Here is an 18,602-nt window from a genome sequence, read left to right on the forward strand (position 1 = left end):
ATTTCTTTCCTCTCACAGATGCTGCTCGACCCGCTGAGTTCCTCCAGCAGATTGTTTTGTTGCTCCAGATTCCAGCATCTGCAGTCTCTTGTGTTTCTATTTTTCAGTCCTGTTTAAAATGGACAATTGATAGATCTTTGTAAAGTCATGAGGTAAAAGGAGACAAGGGCCGGAACATCAGCCAGTGTGTTAACAGCAGTGTTTGCTGGCCTGGAGAAGGAGCATTTCTTCTATGACCAATCAACTAACCCATGATTCCTCCCACCCTACACTACAAACTAGTTATAGGCCACTTCAGTCCCCAATCTCTCCAGTACAAACTTGAAGCCACACTCCACAACATCAACAACCCCCAAAGTTCAATGACACCCCAATCTCACTAATTCTTCCAGTTTGTGCTGTGCAGCAGTACACCATGGAATTTCACTGCCTGATGAATGTATTTTTTAATAAAAAGCCTACTGTGGAATTAAAAACTCTCCATATATCTGGGAAACCCAGACGTCCATGCTCAAAAGCAAAATAGGAATGGTCCAACTATGGATCACAGGAGAAATGAGAATGCAAGAAAAAGACTTACAAAGTTGGCTGAAAGAGCAGTAAGCCTGATGAATATAAGTATTTTAGAAATGATCAAAGGATGACCAAAAGATTGATAGAGTATTGAAGGTGGTGGCTACAGAGATAAGGGATGCCTGATTATTGTCTTCCACAATTCTGGAACAGTTACTGAAGATTGGAGGGCAGCTACTATGACCTCCCTATGTAAGAAAGGAGAGAGAGCAAGAGCAGAGAGAGAAGTCTGCCATCAGTAGGAGGTACAATTAATCTATAAATGAAGGATGTGATATCAATGCAGAAAATATGATTGAGCAAAGTCAGAATGGATTTTTGAAAGGGAAATTATGTTTGATTGATCTATTGGAATTCTTTGGGGATACACCTAGTAGAATTGATGAGGGGGAACCAGTGGATGTAGTGCATTTGGATTTTCAGTTGCCTTTTGATTAGGTTCCATGCAGGAAGTTGGTGAATAAGGTTAGAAAACATGGAATTGTAAGAGGGAGGTTGGGATAGTAAAAGCTAGTGTGGATTGAGAATTTGTTAACAGATGGAAAATAAATGGATTCTTCTCAGGTTGCAGCCTGTGACTTGTGACCACTTACTCACAATCTATATTGATGATTTGGCAAAGGGAACCAAATGTAATATTTCCAAGTAGTAATGTCACAAAACTAAATGGCAATGTACATAGCGACAAGGATGCAAAAAGGCTTTAAGTAGAAATTAACTGAATGGGCAACAATGGAGCATAATGTGGAAAAATGTGAGGTTGTCCATTTTGGTACAAAAACATAGAAATGGCAAGTATTTTTTTTAAGTGGTGAAAGATCGTGAAATATTGGTGTTCAAAAGGATCTGGATGCCTTTTTATATTAATTAGCAATTAGGAAAACAAATGATAACTTCATTGTTCCAATGAAATTAAACATTTCAACACATTGTTTAATCAAATTTGCTTAGTGTTGTAGATTTCTTAGATCCTTCCAAACTAATGTATTTAGAAAGTGCATGATGATTATATATTTTACTCTAAGTGCAAAGAGCTGACCTAGTATTACAATCCTGAACCCAAAAACAATATTGATGTTTCTGACTTTGTGTATTTAGTTGGGCACCATAAACATTGACTTGAAAATGAAACTTTGACCTTTTCAATTCCTGATATCTTCTTAGTTAAAGAAAACTTTGAATTAGTCTTTGGAATTAAGCTTAATTTACAATGACAAGAATAATATTTGGCACCACACACATCAAAATAAGTAACTAAGCCAAATCAAAATCTATTGAATAAATGTCAACACCTTCACTTTTGTGAAGGTTAAGATGCCTTCATCCAGAAGATTAAGATACATGGGATCCATGGTGACTTGGTCGCTTGGATTCAGAATTGGCTTCCCCATAGCAGGCAAAGGGTAGTGGTCAACAGGTCTTATTCTGGCTGGAGGCCTGTGATTAGTTGTGTTCTGCAGGGATTCATACTGGGACCTCTGCTGTTTGTTGTATACATAAATGACTTGGATGAAATCATGGATGGGTGGATTAGTAAGTTTGCAGATGACACAAAGGCTAGTGGTGGATATTGTAGAAGATTGCCAAAGGATATAGCAGGATATAGATCAGTTGCATATATGGGTGGAGAAATGGCAGATGGAGTTTAATCCGGGCAAGTGTGATGTGTTGCACTTTGGGAGATCAAATGCAAAGTACACAGTTAATGGCAGGACCCTAAACAGTGTCAATGTGCAGAAGGATCTTGGGGTCCAAGTCCATAGCTCCCTGAAAGTGGCCATACAAGCTGATAGGGTGGTAAAGGAATATGGCATACTCGCCTTCATTAGTCGAGGCATTGAGTTCAAGAGTCAGGAAATTATGTTACAGCTTTATAAGACTCTGGTTAGGTTGCATCTGGAGTACTGCATTCAATTCTTGTTGCCCCATTATAGGAAGGATATACGGGCTTTGGAGAGGTGTAGAAGAGGTTTAACGGGATACTGCCTGGATGAGAGGGAATGTGCTATAAGAAGAGGGTGGACAAACTAGGGCTGTTTTCTCTGGTGCGGCAGAGGCTGTGGGGAGACCTGATAGTTTATAAGATTATGAGAGGCACAGGTAGAGTAGACAGTCGGTATCTTTTTCCCTAGGTTCAAAATGTCTAATACCAGAGGGCATGCATTTGAGGTGCGAGGGGGTAAGTTCAAAGGAGATGTGTGGGGCAAGTTTTTTGTTCCCCTCTCACAGAGAGTGGTGGGTGCCTGGAATGCACTCCCAGGAGTGGTGGTGGTGGCAGACATGATAGAGGTGTTTAAGAGGCTCTCAGATAGGCACATGATTATGCAGAGAATGGAGGGATGTGGACCATGTGCAGGCAGAAGGGATTAGTTTAATTAGGTGTCATTAGCTTAATTAGTTCAGCACAACATCATAGGCTGAAGGGCCTGTTCCTGTGCTGTACTGTTCTGTGTTTTATGTTCTTATTGACCCTTCATGAAACTGATAGTTAATCTTAATGTGTGTGTTTGCCTTTGTGGAGACACAATGGTTCAGACAGTTCTGTATTTTTCTTACATATGGAAGTTGCTGTGGCATGTTGCTGTGCCCTCACAATAACTATCAATCAGGTCACGCAGTGCACTTGAGTTAAGCAAAATGTCACACTAGTTACATTCCATCTTCTTCCTGCTACATTTTAAATTATATTACCATGGATCAGAAACTTGAGTCACATACAGCATTAGTGTGCATAATGGTGCATTGTGAACTTTGAATCTCAACATTATATTTCCCCTTTAAAACAAGGCTATTGCTGGCTTTTTTCATTTAATATTAGTATTTCAGAGAAAAACATGCAATTTTAGGAAATTGCTTAGTGATTTGATTGTTAATCATATTCATTTATGGCAAAATGCATTGTAAACATATCTGGAGATGATATTGAACTCAAAAGTAAAATTATGAAAACAGAAATCACACTTTAAAGAGAAAAGTACCTGCACATTTCACACCCTGAGCAATCAAGCCCCACATAAAATTGGCACAGTATTCACACCAGTGAGGCCCTCGGAATGTGTGAACCTGTAAAATGTAATATTAGGAAAATAACAATGTATAGGATAGCACTGAGAATTACTGAAATTAATTATTTGATTAAAATACAGAACCATTCAAAGTTGAAGAGAAATATAAAAATAATGGCTATTTAAGGGTTAAAGCTACTAACAGTCAAAATGTAGAGTTGGGAAATGGTGATCGAGACCCAGGTGTTCTCAATACAATTTTTGTTCTCACAATACTTCATAGTCTTTATGTGAGAAATTAAAACATTAAATGCAGAACTCATAACCACCAAACCTTTTTATATAACATATTGGACATAAGTAAAGGTACATTACCATGGCAACTACCAGTTACATTACTGCAAGCGGTATTAGTATTTTTAGATTCACAGGAACAGTAATATTTTAATGATAGCCATTTCCAGAAAAACAAGACAACACAGCTAATTTATTCCAATAGTAACTTTTTAAAATCATAGGTGCATTTAGTAAATCCTGGAATATACTAAAATAAATTTATCTGAACTTGTGTATGGTTGAGGCTTTCCCTTTCAAGTTGTTTGAATATAAACTAAATTAAACCAAACCAGAGAGCTGCAACTATTGCTATACACAAACACATAATCAAAATTTTCTTTGGTGGTGTTAAAAATAAGTAGAGTAAAATTAAACTGTTTTTCATACTGTGGTTGTACGTAAATGGAAGAGCAAACAAGCATGCATAATATTAAGTAATGAGGTACCAATGTTCTATCAAATTCTGATCAAAGAAGCATTTATTCTGTTCTCTAATTCAGTTAAACATTAGAAAAACAGTGATTACAAAAGCTCTGAAATATAAAGAATGCTTAAGCATTTCTGTAGATAAAACAGCAAAACACGAGGCTACTGAATATTGAAAATGTTTAAGAAAAATACCTAAGGAATTAATTCCCCTTACAATTGTTTTCTAACAATTAATGTTATTAAGTGCTTTGGGACATATTTGCTGTTTTAACAACCCCATATAACTGGAACATTTTATGTCATTGTCATAAATATTTAGAAAGAGTTAAATAATCATTACTTAAGGGCAAATATGTTTTAGTACTCTATCACTATTACACAGAGAAAAATAGAATTATAGCACAATTATCTCATGAACCTCTGCACTTCTATTCTATTAGCAGAGGATTAAACTATGGAAACATCTCTGTTGGGATTATTTTCTAATTATCAGAGTCTAGTAAAAACAATATTAAAAATAATAGATTTTACATTTGTGAGTAATCCTTAGTGCTAGTGCTATCTTTTACCATCATCACCTCATTAGCATTAGAACCAACAATATAGCCCAGCTGCTTGTAACAGTCAAAATACCTGAATTTATACTCGACGCAGATTATATGCAACAAATATCAGAAGAGATCTCATTTGGCTATGCAGAAAGGACTCAGCTGTTGTATTAAGTGAAGATGCAACAAAATATAAAATTAATTTCCTGAAACACTTCCAAAGAACTGCCAGTATGAAGATTTTACTGTTAAAATTGTTCATTTTCTTTCATTTGAATTTGAGAAGATGGCTTAGTGCATCTTCTTGAATGTTTAACTGCATGCATAGTAAATTTAAAGGTAATAACATCAGAAGAAATTGCCACAGACAGCATTATGTAACATGCAGTACTCTCTAGTGAGTCATTTTGTAAATTTAACAGGTATGTTACAATTTAAATAATGTTTCAATAAAGCAATTCATTTTGATAATTGATCAATTGGAATAGTGAAAAAACATGCAATTTAAATTCATGATTATAATCAATTCTACAATACAAACACTACTTGAAGATCATCATTAATAAGTCAATTATCAAACAAATTAATTAAAACATTTACATATCTATTTTAACAATATTAATTTCACATCCTTACCTTAAAATTATGTACTTTTTCATATTTGGGAATCCGTTCACTTTCTTTAAGTGTGGCTCTTCGAACAAGTGAAGTCAACTGTGAATAAGCAAACTGTTTTAGTGGTTGCCACATAGTTGAGGATACTTTTTGGGGTCCCATTTTCATTCCTAGTACTTCCACTAAAATTTCACGATGGTTCTCTTGCTTAGGTTCACGAATTCGGAATTTATAAGATTTTGTATCAGACCAAGATTGCTTGGATGGCATTTTTGTTGTATGGTGCAATTTTTTTTTGACAACCTGGAGTAATTATTTCCTTGAATGAGAAGTTGCTAACAGGTTTTCTTTGTCTAGCTACACCAAAGAATAAAAATTTCACACACTTCTAACTCTAAAAATGAAGTGATCTAAAGAATGAAAAGACCCAAATAAAGTTCTGCATTTGACACACAATATTTTTAAAAAGCAATACAAAGTAGCTAATCTTTCATTATCTCATCTTACAACAGATCACGTCAGACACGTTCTTTGGAAAAATGAAATAAATTGAAAAAACTAGCACACAATTTGAAGTATTCTCCTTTCGTCAGATGAAAACACCCAGATCATTTGATCTAGTTAGCAATTCATCTTTAAATTGAGGTCAGCTTTAGCACCCATTTAAGGATATTTCTCTCTGCACATTTGTTCAGATGGCTTCCTGAATTCACAATGCTCCAAGTCGTGCTGTCAACCAGTTTGTGGATACCAAGCTCTTGACAACATTAATCTCATGGAGTTGGGGGAGGGAGGGGAATTGTGAGGGGGAGGGGTTGGGGGTTGGGTTTCAGTAAGCGCAATGAATTAGTCAGTCGTATTAAGAAATCAGCCAGCCAATAGAAAATCATTGGCACTGATCCATTGCTCCCAAGACTGATGCTTTCATCACGTTGGATTAAAAAACAACCATCAGTCGGAAAGTAATGAGCAATGAATGACTCATGCATCATTAAAACAGAACACCATGTAACTATTTTAAATGAATCACAATCAGTTTTGGATATATATTCTCTTATTCAGTCTTATGAAATGTTGAGAATTACAAAACTGTTCACACAAACATTGAAAACACTTCCACTTACAAATAGAGAAAAAAACACTTTAATATTTTACATCATTGTTTCATGGAGGCAGAAATAAAATGGAACCATAATTTTGTCTCTTTTCTCACATTAATGAATATATTCAAATTAGATAGGTATTAAACAGTTTAAACTGTAAAACTTGGTTTGGGGGGGGGGGGGGGTGGTGGTGGGGGGAGGTTTCACCAGAAACAGGATTAGTTATTGGAGAAGTATCTCAGCTTGATAACTAAATCAAATAAGACCAAGATCTTAAATTTCTCTTTATTTCTAGAAAGCTTTAGTTTGCATGACACTTGCATCTATCGAGGTTATTTATAATACATATTAATGAGGTTTTAAAGCATTTATTACATCACTGAGGACATGAGGGCAAACCAGTCACATAAAATATATAAAAATAGCAGATTAAATATGGACTACTCTATCTTTCCAATCTAGAAGTAAAATAGAGTGTTCTTAGAGTCATTTAAAAGGAACCAGGACCTCTTGACAGGACGCTGCTCTCTGGCCAGACAACAAAGATCCTTGAAGGATGCATTAAGCTTGGAAAAAGCCCATAATGGGTAATCAAGTTCTCTGATGCAGCACTGAAGTCACTGGTTCAGGAGGTCAGCAGGAGGATGGAGGCAAGAGCTGTTGCCTGGAAGTCTTTGTATTCACTCAGGGAATACCATGTCTTCCAGGCAACAGCTTCACTGCTGGTGAGGTGTAGAAAGGTCAATGGTTGTAGTTTAACTGCCAGGAAATGGTTTCAATGTCTAAAAAAAGCTTGATAGCCTCAGAGCTGTCAATGCAAGAATCCTAACTCTGTTACACCTTCAGGCCCATTGCTCGCAATATGCACCTTCAACACCTACATTCACTCTCCTACAGTCACTGCACCACAATCAATTCTCTGCTCATTCTATTCACATATCTAAATCTCCAAACCTTGCTCTTTTCCCCAGGCCTCAGCTTTTACACATTTGCTCTATTCAACCACAATCGGCACATTCTCAAAGTAGTTCACAGCGTTGTCACAGGCACACTTGCTCTTTTCTTAAAGGGGAAGATTGCACTTCTCGGGGCATCAGGCAGGAATTGCAAGAAGCTGAGCCTGTCTGCACATTCTCACCCCTATAAAGGCTGGATATCAGGAGAAGGGGCAGGTCACAGCTGTGGTGATGGGCATTGCTATACAAGTCAATTTCCAGAGTCTTTTCACACCTAACTCTGTTTTTCAGTTTTATCCAATACATTCTAGCTACTTTCATTTATCACTGATTTCTAACTACTCCTATTTATGTAAAAAATTACTTATGCTTCTCTTTCATCTCATGTTGAAGCCACATTATTACTTCAAGAAATGGAGAGCTACCTTCCTGAAGTTGCAACTTCATTTGATTTGACAAGCTCAGAGATTAGAATCATGAGCACTTTATACAGCAATTACCATCAATTGGCAAACCAAACCACCTTGAATAAATGAGTTAGATCTAGGACAAACAATAAAAGCCACAGGTATCAGACCTCTTAGTTGGACTACTGATGGTTAAAGGCTTAAGGCATAAAGTACTTAAAAAAAAAAGCTGCTGGATTTAGAATAGGAAATGCTAGGTGCACTAGGAATAGGGTTGTGCAGAATAGCTTAGAGAATAGAGGAAAGCAACACTAAATTGTGTTAACCATTCAATCCAATGAGCAGCGACGGTGAGATCCACAGACATGACAACAGTACCCAGAATGAGAAACTCTAACAATTTCCATGGCAGTTCACATTGCTGACAACAGGTTCCGAAGTACAGTATAGTACTGAAAACAACCAAATCGTTTCCTGAACTCTGTTTGCATGCAGAGTGCGAGATGTTGTCTCAGGAGAATAACTTTAGATTCATGGGAAGGACAGTTATCCTCCTCCTGATGACAGCTTGCCTTCACCTCAAACAATCACACTACCATTGTCTTTGTCAGTGTTGAATAGCCAACTGGATTCAGTTCCCTGGTCCAAGCTCAGAAATGACAGGTCAATTCCCCTGATTATCAAAGTATCCTCACAATGGAAGCTTTGCAACCTCCCTCACAATGGAAACTTTGCAGTAATTACCTGCAATTCTCCACATAGCAGGTAATAGCAATTGCTGGCTTAGTATGAGGAAAGGTAAACACAAGATATATCATTAAATATGCTTAAGGGCAATTTTCATTCAACATGAACCAATGGGCAAACGCAAATTGAATTATTGTGAATATTTATGGTTAATTGAGGTCAAATTCCAGAAGGTTGGACTGCAGTACAGCAATCAGACAATAGTTGTGAGGATTAAAGATAACAAGATTCTTGGTGTACTGGGGAGGAAAGGGATTTTTCATGCAAAGAATTGCTGTTGATATTGCCTCTGCTCCCATTTTTTGCTTCCCAGGCAGCATTAAGGGCAGTTCCTGACATGGGAGAAATATACCACAAGAACACTACCTGGAACCACAATGTGGACCAACTGCAGAAGTCCTCGAAAATATTCCAGTGGCAAAAGCATAATTTGTGCACTGATGATCTATTTAAATGGTTCTGGTGGCAGAATATCTTTCAATGAAGATCAGTTGAGTCTGTATCTAGGTTCCCAACAGTAGTCTTGAGCTACTGCCAGGTAGCCGGTCTGTGACCTGAGGGCCTTTTTGTAATATTGGCGGTGCAGAGGATTAGTGGAGGATGAATGGCTCATGACTATTGCTAGGAAACTGTTTAATGGCCTGCTTGATAATGTCCTGTATTTGCCACGTTACAAAAATGGATGCAAAGGCACTGGAGAGAGTGCAAAGTTTTCCAAGGGTGATGCCAGTAATGTGGTGTACACATATCAAGAAAGGATTAAATTACTGAGTCCTTTGAGAAATGGTTGAGTGATGATCTAATAGAGGTCTTCAAAATTATAAAAAGTTTTCTTACTGCATACAAACAGTATGTTTCACTGTGTTGAGAGAAACTATTATTTAAACTAGTCTTTTAAATATGCAATAAAATGTGTCAAAATGGTACACATTAATTATGCTAAATTAATCACAACATCTCTAAAGATGTGATCTTAAGATATCTATTTGAATACTGCCAATGTTAATCAGCTTGTTTACTAACAACAATGTGCTAGCAAACTGCACAATTTGCTCCACAGTTTTTGATTAGTGAAACCAATCATTTTATTAATCTCAATTATAATATTCAATTTAGGAGTAAAAAAAGAAAAATGTCTATTTCTTATATAGTTATGAGTAATAATTAGGCCTAGTAACTCTGCAAGTCCATTTTAAGTCAAGACGCTAAGGTGGAATGCAAGCTGGGATAACCAAATGATTTTAATAGCAGGGCATTAGATGCTACTGGTAGATGTTCCAACCAAAATGACCTGGCCATTAACCTGGTAGCAGGAGGCAACCAGTTCTCCAGAGCAGGCAGTCTGACAGGTATCCGGTCAGGGAGAGGTGTAGTTGCAGGGAATCAAGATTACCCTACTAGCTTGGAACAACTGTGTTGCCCTTCCTGTTAAAAATTTACCTTACTTTTACTCCTGTCTAGATCCAGTTTGGTCTGATATAAAACCACGATTGCTATCTTGCTCAGGCTTTGTCCAAATTAGAAAATGCCCCCCAATAATGCCATTGGACCCTGACCTATACATTTAAAGGAGGACTACATGAACTTCATGTGTGTGTCATAACCATCTAGATTTGGTAGCTTGGATAGGTAGCCAGGGATGAGTTCCCTGCTCCCCTTCACAGTCAGCTGTCTGGTTTCTACTGGGCAAGGGAACATAAATTTTACCCTTTTATACCTATCTTTTGTTGTAGACACTACTCTCAGAATGAAAGCATTGGAGCAAGATGGGAGCAAAAGAAAATAAGACATAAAAGCAATTCTTAGTCTGAGCAAATGGCAAGTGGGTTGGGAGTGACATGTGTTAGAGACACATTAATCATTTTTTTTTCCAGAAGTGACAACTGGAAATGGAGCAAATCCAAATGCATAAGGACCTCTTATTTCAATCATAAAGCACTTCACCACTGTATCTGTGAAAACTAAGTGGATGACTCATTTAAATTTGGAGACCTGAGAGGTACGTAAAGTTTCCTTTAAGCAATTTCATTTCTCAAATCACAGCCATGCTTTTACAAATAAAAATTGCTTTCTAAGTACAGGGTAGATGGCAATGTAGAATTGAGGTTACAATCAGATCAATTGCAATCTCATTAAATGGTGAAGCAGGCTTCAGGGGCCAAGTTGATATGCTATATCACTGAACAAGTGAACCAAATACAAAGGGTTTCAGGTAAGAGTCACAGAAATATGACCCTTCGTCTCTCTAAAATTCATTAAAACCCTGGGTACTTCTGTATCATTTTATCACATGATCCTATATCCTGAGCCCCTTACTGTACAAAAATCTATCAGTCTTGAATAAACCAAATGAATACCCATGATCGTTCCAGCCATTTAAAACTGAGATGCATAGGAACTTCTTCTCAAAGAGGATGGTGAATTATCTGGAATTCTCTACCTGTTATGAGGCTAGCTCATTGGAGGTACTTCAAGAGGAAGTAGATAAATTTTTGAAAGATCAAGGAACTAAGGGCTATGGGGAACCAGCACAAAATAGATGAGGCTTTAGGCTGATCAGCTGTCATTATATTGAGTGGCAGAGCAGACTTGAGGGGCTGAGTGGCCTACTCCTGCGTCTAGTTTCTTATGATCTTTATGTCAGTAGCTGGGACCCAATGTATATCAGTGAAAATATGGCATTCAGCTTTTGAAGCCTAGTACAAGATAGCATAAGTTTGGATAAACTGCAGTTTAAGGGGAAAATAGGAGGCTGTCCAGGTGAGTTGGAACAAATAATTTAATATGGAGGTAATAAAGGCATGAATAAAGCTTCCATCAACAGATTCACAAGATGGTATGAAAATGAGCGATCGTTCTGATAAAGAAAGTCAGAAGCCAACACAAGCTGGAGGATGCCACAGTTTATGCAAATCTATTCCTACTACCCTCTCATTTCCATTGATATACCCACTCATTTTCACTTTACCACCAACTCTCCTCCTTCAAAAAAAATCAGCTAAAGTTCTGTTTCCTCCCTTATCCCTCACCCATTATCATTCACCACCATTCATTCTTGTTAACTGTCGGGCCTGGGAATTACAGTAACACTCTGATAATCTGGCATGCTTGAGACTTGGATGATGCTGGATTGACTGATTTTATGAACAATTAAGATGCTATTCCTTTTAATACCCTAATATACTTTTAATTCATATTTTTTGAAGAAGTTATACTATATTGTATTTTCCAATGAACTCTTAAGTTTAAAGTGAGCATGGGAAATGGTGCTCTGGTTAGTTTAAAGGGAGAGTAGGAACCAGGGCCCCAGCGAGTTGAAAGGGAACAAGGTGTTTTATTTTTAATCTGCTCCTAGTAGAAAGTACTTTCAGTTCAAAAGTTGAAAACATTTTGATGTAGTATTTTCAGTGATTTCAACAGCTACTCTGATCCTGTCTTTATGAGGCTATTTTGATTGATATTTGTTTTATTGGTTTTATAAATCCTCAGTAGTTTATCATTAATAATTTTAGTACCTGCACTCATTTGATTCACCCAGTTCCTAGCAACTCAGTATTATATGTTACTGTCTTATGAATATAATTTCAGCCAATAAATGCAAAAGATGAACATTTGTCAGATATTTACATATAAAATCAAGTTACCAGTTGAGGTGCTTTCTCCCTTTTCATTGAGAAATATTCATTTCCTTATCAATATAATGTTGCATATTAAAGAAATTAAATTTAGGTAGATAGGGAAAGGCAGAGCAAAATGAAAATAACTTGAGGATTATTTAAATTTAACAGTAGTGTTGGTATATTCATAATAAAGTTATAGGCAGGTAAAATCCCTGAACTCACCAAGATACATAGCAACCAGATTACATTAAACTAAAAAGAGTAATTTACATTCCAAATATTAACTAAATGAGATACTCCGCAACTTTCAGGATTCAGTCATTCTGTCATGAAAAATGAAGGAAAAAAATTATATTCAAAGTGGTCTGGACAGTGATTTATTCTATTAACTTGCAAATTTCAAGGTCGGAAGGGTAACTATACATTGTACTCTGGTCTACATGTTAAAATTTGTTGAACGGGGTCTTCAGTTTCTACTTGTAAATTTCATTCTATCTGCATTCTCCAAAATTAAGAGAAGAGGAAAAAAACCCAGACAATTCTAGATCTGTACAGCAAGTCAATACAATCTAAAAGATGAATAAGGAAATTTCCAGAAAATATTCAGATGAATGTGTTGATTTATCAGTTGTGAGTTTCAGACATTTTGCTAAATCTCTAGGTGTTGGTTGCTTCAACTTCTTCATTAAAAAAAAGTAATCAATTTAATCTAAATCTTAATTTGTTTTGAAAAAATTAAAGTGAAAAAACAAAAATATTACAAATTTATATAAAAGTATTACGAGAAGAGAGCATTTTACAAATAATCTGAAGACACATAAATAACCTTGCTATTTAACTCCCAAGATTTCTTCAATTTTGTGTTTTGTGCATAGACTCAGTGTAAAAGTACCAGGAAATGATCCCCAAGGAAATATAAATTCCTGGTACAAGGGGAAAAACAACATTTCATTGGTGGAAAAGTTATGGCTCAAAAAATTCAGCATCAAGAGCATCCATTTCAATTAATAGTTAATTTCTAAATTAAATTTCAAGTGCAACTAACATCTCAAACCAGCATGGAACCAAAATGATGATCCATTGTCAGAGTTTAAATAGGCATGAATGAAATGATCGCTTGTATTCTCTGGATATTATAGCTTTGCCGTTAACAGTGAAATACAAAGTACTTTAGCAGGCTATATTGAATTCCTATCTTCTGATACCTCTGAAGAAATGTATTGTATGATAGTTTAGAAATTACAGAAAAAAATCATACAATAGGAGGTTCTTAACTCTTAATGTTAATAGGCGTCTTCACTATCTATGAATGAGGTTTTACGGACAATGGGTTCATGGATGAAGATCCAACAATTTCTTTAAGTTTTATAACAATCACGTTAAAACAACTTCAAAGCAGTCTTATCTATACTGGAGATGTAAATACTCTGGTTTAAATCAGATTATATCTGAATATAAATGAAATGAAAGATGACCAACAGTCAGCACATAAAAATGATTTTTTTCCTTAAAAAAAGAAACATTGATTTGATACAACTAATGCAGAACAACAGCTACATAATGGAGGTACAAATGGATGAGCCACTGGTCATTTGCATACAAGCAGTCCTCTATCTATGTCACATACAGACTTAAAGCAGGTATGATTGTCATATCAAACATGACTAGCATAGCAACTAATGCAGAAACAAAACACAATAGTTTAAGATAGTTTAATTATAGGTGCTGTTAGATGACTATAGTTTCTCTGTAAGTATTAACATTCAATGACAGAAACTGCTGAAAATACTCAGCAAGTCAGGCAGAATCTGTAAAGAGAGCAACAGTGTTTTAACATTTCAAGATTGATGACCATTCATCGAAATAGATGAAAACTTTGAATTAACCAAAAACACTTAACTCTGTTTTTCTCTCCAAAGGTGTCAACTGATCTGCTGGGTGTTTCCAGCACTTGCTTTTGTATTCGAATTTTGCTACCTGAAGCATTTTAACCTTTGAATTTCTAATGACCAATTTTCTTTAAGACTGTTGAAAAGTGCTCAAAAGGCAAGCTGAACAAATATCTAACATCTTATAATTGTACACAATCAATGCAATTAGTTTTAAAAAGGCAAGTCAAACTAAAATACTTCATCTGTCTAAGGAATCAGCAACATAAAAATGTTTCCTTGCTGTCAAATTTGTCAAATTACACTTCATTAATAGTTACACCAAAAAGTCAGAAATTAAGGGCCCACAGTTGATATTTTGCAAATACCAACCTCTATTGTGTGCAATTTTGGTCGCCCCATTACAGGAAGGATGTGGAGGCTCTGGAAAAGGTGCAGAAAAGGTTTACCAGGATGCTGCCTGGATTAGAGGGTATGAGCTCCAAGGAGAGGTTGGACAAACTTGGGTTGTTTTCTCTGGAGTATCAGAGGCTGAGGGGAGACCTGATAGAAGTTTATAAAATGAGAGGCATATATAGGATAGACAGTCAGAATCTTCTTCCCAGGTTAGAAATGTCAAGTGCTCAGGTGAGAGGGGGAAAGTAAGTGGTGGGTGCCTGAAACAGGCTGCCAGGGGAAGTAGTGGAAGCAGATACAATAGTGGTGTTTCAGAGGCTATTAGACAAACATATGAATATGCAGGGAATGGAGATATATGGATCATATTCAGGAAGAAGAGATTTAGTTCAATTTGGCATCATGTTCAGCACAAACATTGTGGGCCAAAGGGCCTGTTCCTGTGCTGTACTGTTCTAAGTTCTATGTTAAAAGCAGACTGCAGTCTTAAGTAATAACTCAAATGGACAACTTCAAGCATTTACAGATCAGAGATGAAAGCACAAGAATGGACTGTATGGAGTCCGGTCACAACACCACCCAAAACAGCAGAAACATCTCTATATCAGTTTAATGCAAAACAACAGCTGATGGCACATGGGAGCTTTGATGCCTTCTATGACATTATCTTCAAATTGCAGAAATATGATCACTGGCACTCTTACAATCAGAAATAACTCTGCAAATACAAAGCTATTTGGAATGAAGCTCAGAATTTAAAACATTGCAAATATTAGCATAACCTGAAAATTAATCTGGATCTTTGTGCTTAGATGTTGCTCAACTCATCAAATGCAAAGAATATGACCAACACAGTTGACTGAAATGGATTAATGGCACGGTGGAAAGGACGTCATCTATGTGTTTGTTCAGAAAGCATTTTGTGAGATTATACGCAAGAGATTATCAGAAGTAAAAAGCACATGAAATTAGAAATAATGTTATAACATGCATTGGTAGTTGTTTGCAATATAGGAACAAGCTTAGAAATAACTAAATATTACTTAACTGACAAAATGTAAGTAATGATATTTTTCAGTGAACTGTACCAGATACTGGAGCCCCTGAGCTTTTTATATTTATTAATAACCCAGATAAAGGAAAAGAGTTACTTATGACGGCACTAAGTTAGTGCCCACAGTAAGAGAAATAAATTATGTAGGAACATGGGCAGACAAGCAAGTGACCCGAACTATGGTGGATCAAATTCAATGTAGGAAAGTGTGAGGTCATTCATTTTGGATCCAAGAGAAACAATTCGGGATATTTTCCTAGCAGTGATGGGGGAGATGATGTGGAAAAGTAAAGGTTTTTGGGTGTCATTGGTCTGTACATTAAAATATTGTGGGTTTTTTTTGCAGGTGTTATCTTGATTTTCGAACACCCTCTTCTTCCATCATGAAGGCAATGATGAATTTCATCATTGATGTATGCCTTTGCCAAAAGTAGGTCCTGAGATATGCAAAGTGGTTCACAGTTTCCAGGGTTGTACCATCAACCTTTATCGTCAGAGGATGTTGTACAGTGTGGGCTGGCTGGTAGAGGACCTTTATTTTGCAGATATTGAGTGCAAGGCCCGTCGTCTCGTATACTTGAGTGGACAAGTTGACAATGACTTGGATCTTGGCCTCTAAACATGTGCACACTGCGGCTCAACTACTGAGGTTTGGGTGACCTTAGATGTGGACTGTAGTCACAATAGGTTGAACAGTTTCCCTTAGTTCTGTAGATTAGCTCCACTCCTTCAGGAAGATTTTTAAGGAGGTGAGGTGCAGCATTGTAGAGAGAAACACTGAAAGAGTATCAGAGTAATGATGCTTGACGTTGGCCTTCACTAAGATTGGCTCCATTGTGGACCTATTAATTGGGATCAAGGCTTGCATTCCATCATGAAGCAAATGCAAAAATCATGACAAACTTCTGTGGGCAGCTGAATTTGTGAAGGGTGATTCACAGTCCTGGTTGATAGATTCAAAGATTCTACTGAGATTGAAAAAGGCCTGAGGCCGCATGAGGTTGTTGGAGCTCTTCCCTTCATTTGTCACACCTTGGAGGTATACTGTGCCTCTAGATGAATGGAATCCATACTGTGATTTGGGGAACAGATGTTTGGTTACTGGGAGGAGACAGTCAGGGAAGACGCTGGCAATAACTTTCACTGTGGAACTCAGCAAGTGGACTCCTCTGTAGTTACCTTACATAAAACTTATGGTCTACTGGCCAGCACCGATCCCTGTATCCTAAATGTTTCTGTGACTTGGGCTACCTATAGAAGGTACCTCAAGGCAATGAAAAGATACTACCAACACGGTCTCTGCAAAACCTTCCAAATCCAATGGAAGGTATAAATGAACCAACATGAGTGTTCTTTTCTAGACCAACATAACCATTGATCTCAAAACCTACTTTTACAAAAAAAGTGACATCTCAGAACTTCTGGGAACCCCTGCCCTTGACCACTTAAAATAGAGAAGGGGCGTTCAGATCAGCATTGAGAATATTGAGTCAGTGCATTGGGTGCACACACAAGCATTACCTCACAAACTATCCCCTGCCTGTTCTGTCAGGCACCAAAAATGCCCCATCTATGAAGGGGTAAAACAGTGGGTGAGAACTGAAAGCAGATCAGGGCTGATGGTCATGACAACTGAATTTAAACATTCAAAAGGATAGAAAATATTAAGTTCTTAGAATGAGTATGGTGCATTTGTGGTGTAACAAATTAACAGATTATCAGACATTGAGTCAATAAATTAATTTATTCGTAAGTGGTCACTACTTCATTAATGGAACAGATCATAAACTAATGAAGTAGCAGGCAGCATTTAAAAGGTATAACCAAATGTCAATATTAGCTGAAAATGATCAATGTTTTCAGGGTATGTTCCATTTTGTTTACATTGCAACCCAATGGCTAAGTCATAATGTTAAGAAGTGTGATAACTTTCCATGGGCAAAAATCATTGCAACTGTTGAAAGAATGTATGGAATAGTAATGAGTTGACAAGAAAATGGAAGAAGGTTCTAAAAAGAAACTCAAAATAGATAGAAAAGGTCGCCTTTAATCAAATAATTCATAATCAGCTGGACCTTCCCAGTGCCTAGCCCTGCTGCTCACAGTCTATGCTGCTTGCACTTTTTTGGGGGGGGGTCACAGGTTGGGAGAATTGAGTCTCCTGCACCTGGCAAGGTAGGTGAGGGGAGGCAGACCAAGGGATGAGAAGGCCTGAGGCATTGTATTCTGGGGTCCTGTGCCCAGAACACCCTGACAGCTTTTCACACATGTGCAAGTCTGCTTAACAGTTTTTAAGCATCTCTGATTGCCACTTATCCTTTCCCACAGCATTGCCAATACCATTCAAAGTGAACAGGATTTCATAAGACCTCATGGCAATAAACCCAATCCAGGCACTGGTACCTGTTAGACCATGTCATCATCTAAGCAAGGGGCCACAAGAATATGTAGATCAGCTGCTAGGTAACAGGACTGACCACTGCCTAATCCTCTCTTATCTACATTAGCCTGGGTATAAAACAACAGCAGCAAGAAAATGGAAGTTGAAGATGCAAAGTGCTTGTATCTGACCTTCAATAAAATGGTGACCTAATTGCAGTTATTAAATGCTTACAGTTGTAAGAGTTAATACATTTCCTCTTCTTAGTGAAGTAATATATACATTAGCTAATTTTTTTGAAATCCTTAAGAATGGTATCACAGCTTATTGGAAACGATGTTCCATAATTCACCCAAGTTCTGTGAAATTAAAAAGTATAGCCTGGCAGTTTAAATTGTTCAGTATCTAAAATTAGAAAGCTCCAAACTTGATCACAATAGTCATTCACTCTTTCTTATGTACGTCATTTCAGTGATGTTCTCTCAGTTTTGAGCTCTGCAACAGTGCACAGCAGTAAATCATTCCATGTGAGAAGCACAAACTG

At 37.0% G+C, this 18,602-nt stretch overlaps 1 protein-coding gene across 8 annotated transcripts in view; it reads right to left on the reverse strand.

Annotated features, from left to right (window-relative positions):
* The window catches only part of chn1 (chimerin 1), a 92,220-nt gene that overhangs the window by 16,458 nt on the left and 57,160 nt on the right, over positions 1-18,602 (reverse strand). For all 8 annotated transcript variants that reach the window (XM_052015313.1, XM_052015295.1, XM_052015327.1 and 5 more), the window contains 2 exons: positions 5,528-5,605; positions 3,552-3,636 (listed from right to left, as the gene is read on the reverse strand). In XM_052015313.1, the coding sequence (XP_051871273.1) occupies positions 3,552-3,636; positions 5,528-5,605 (163 nt within the window). The remainder of the gene's footprint in view (positions 1-3,551; positions 3,637-5,527; positions 5,606-18,602) is intronic.

The sequence above is a fragment of the Pristis pectinata genome, chromosome 1 (assembly GCF_009764475.1).
Source record: "Pristis pectinata isolate sPriPec2 chromosome 1, sPriPec2.1.pri, whole genome shotgun sequence".
In the NCBI taxonomy this organism is placed as follows: domain Eukaryota; kingdom Metazoa; phylum Chordata; class Chondrichthyes; order Rhinopristiformes; family Pristidae; genus Pristis; species Pristis pectinata.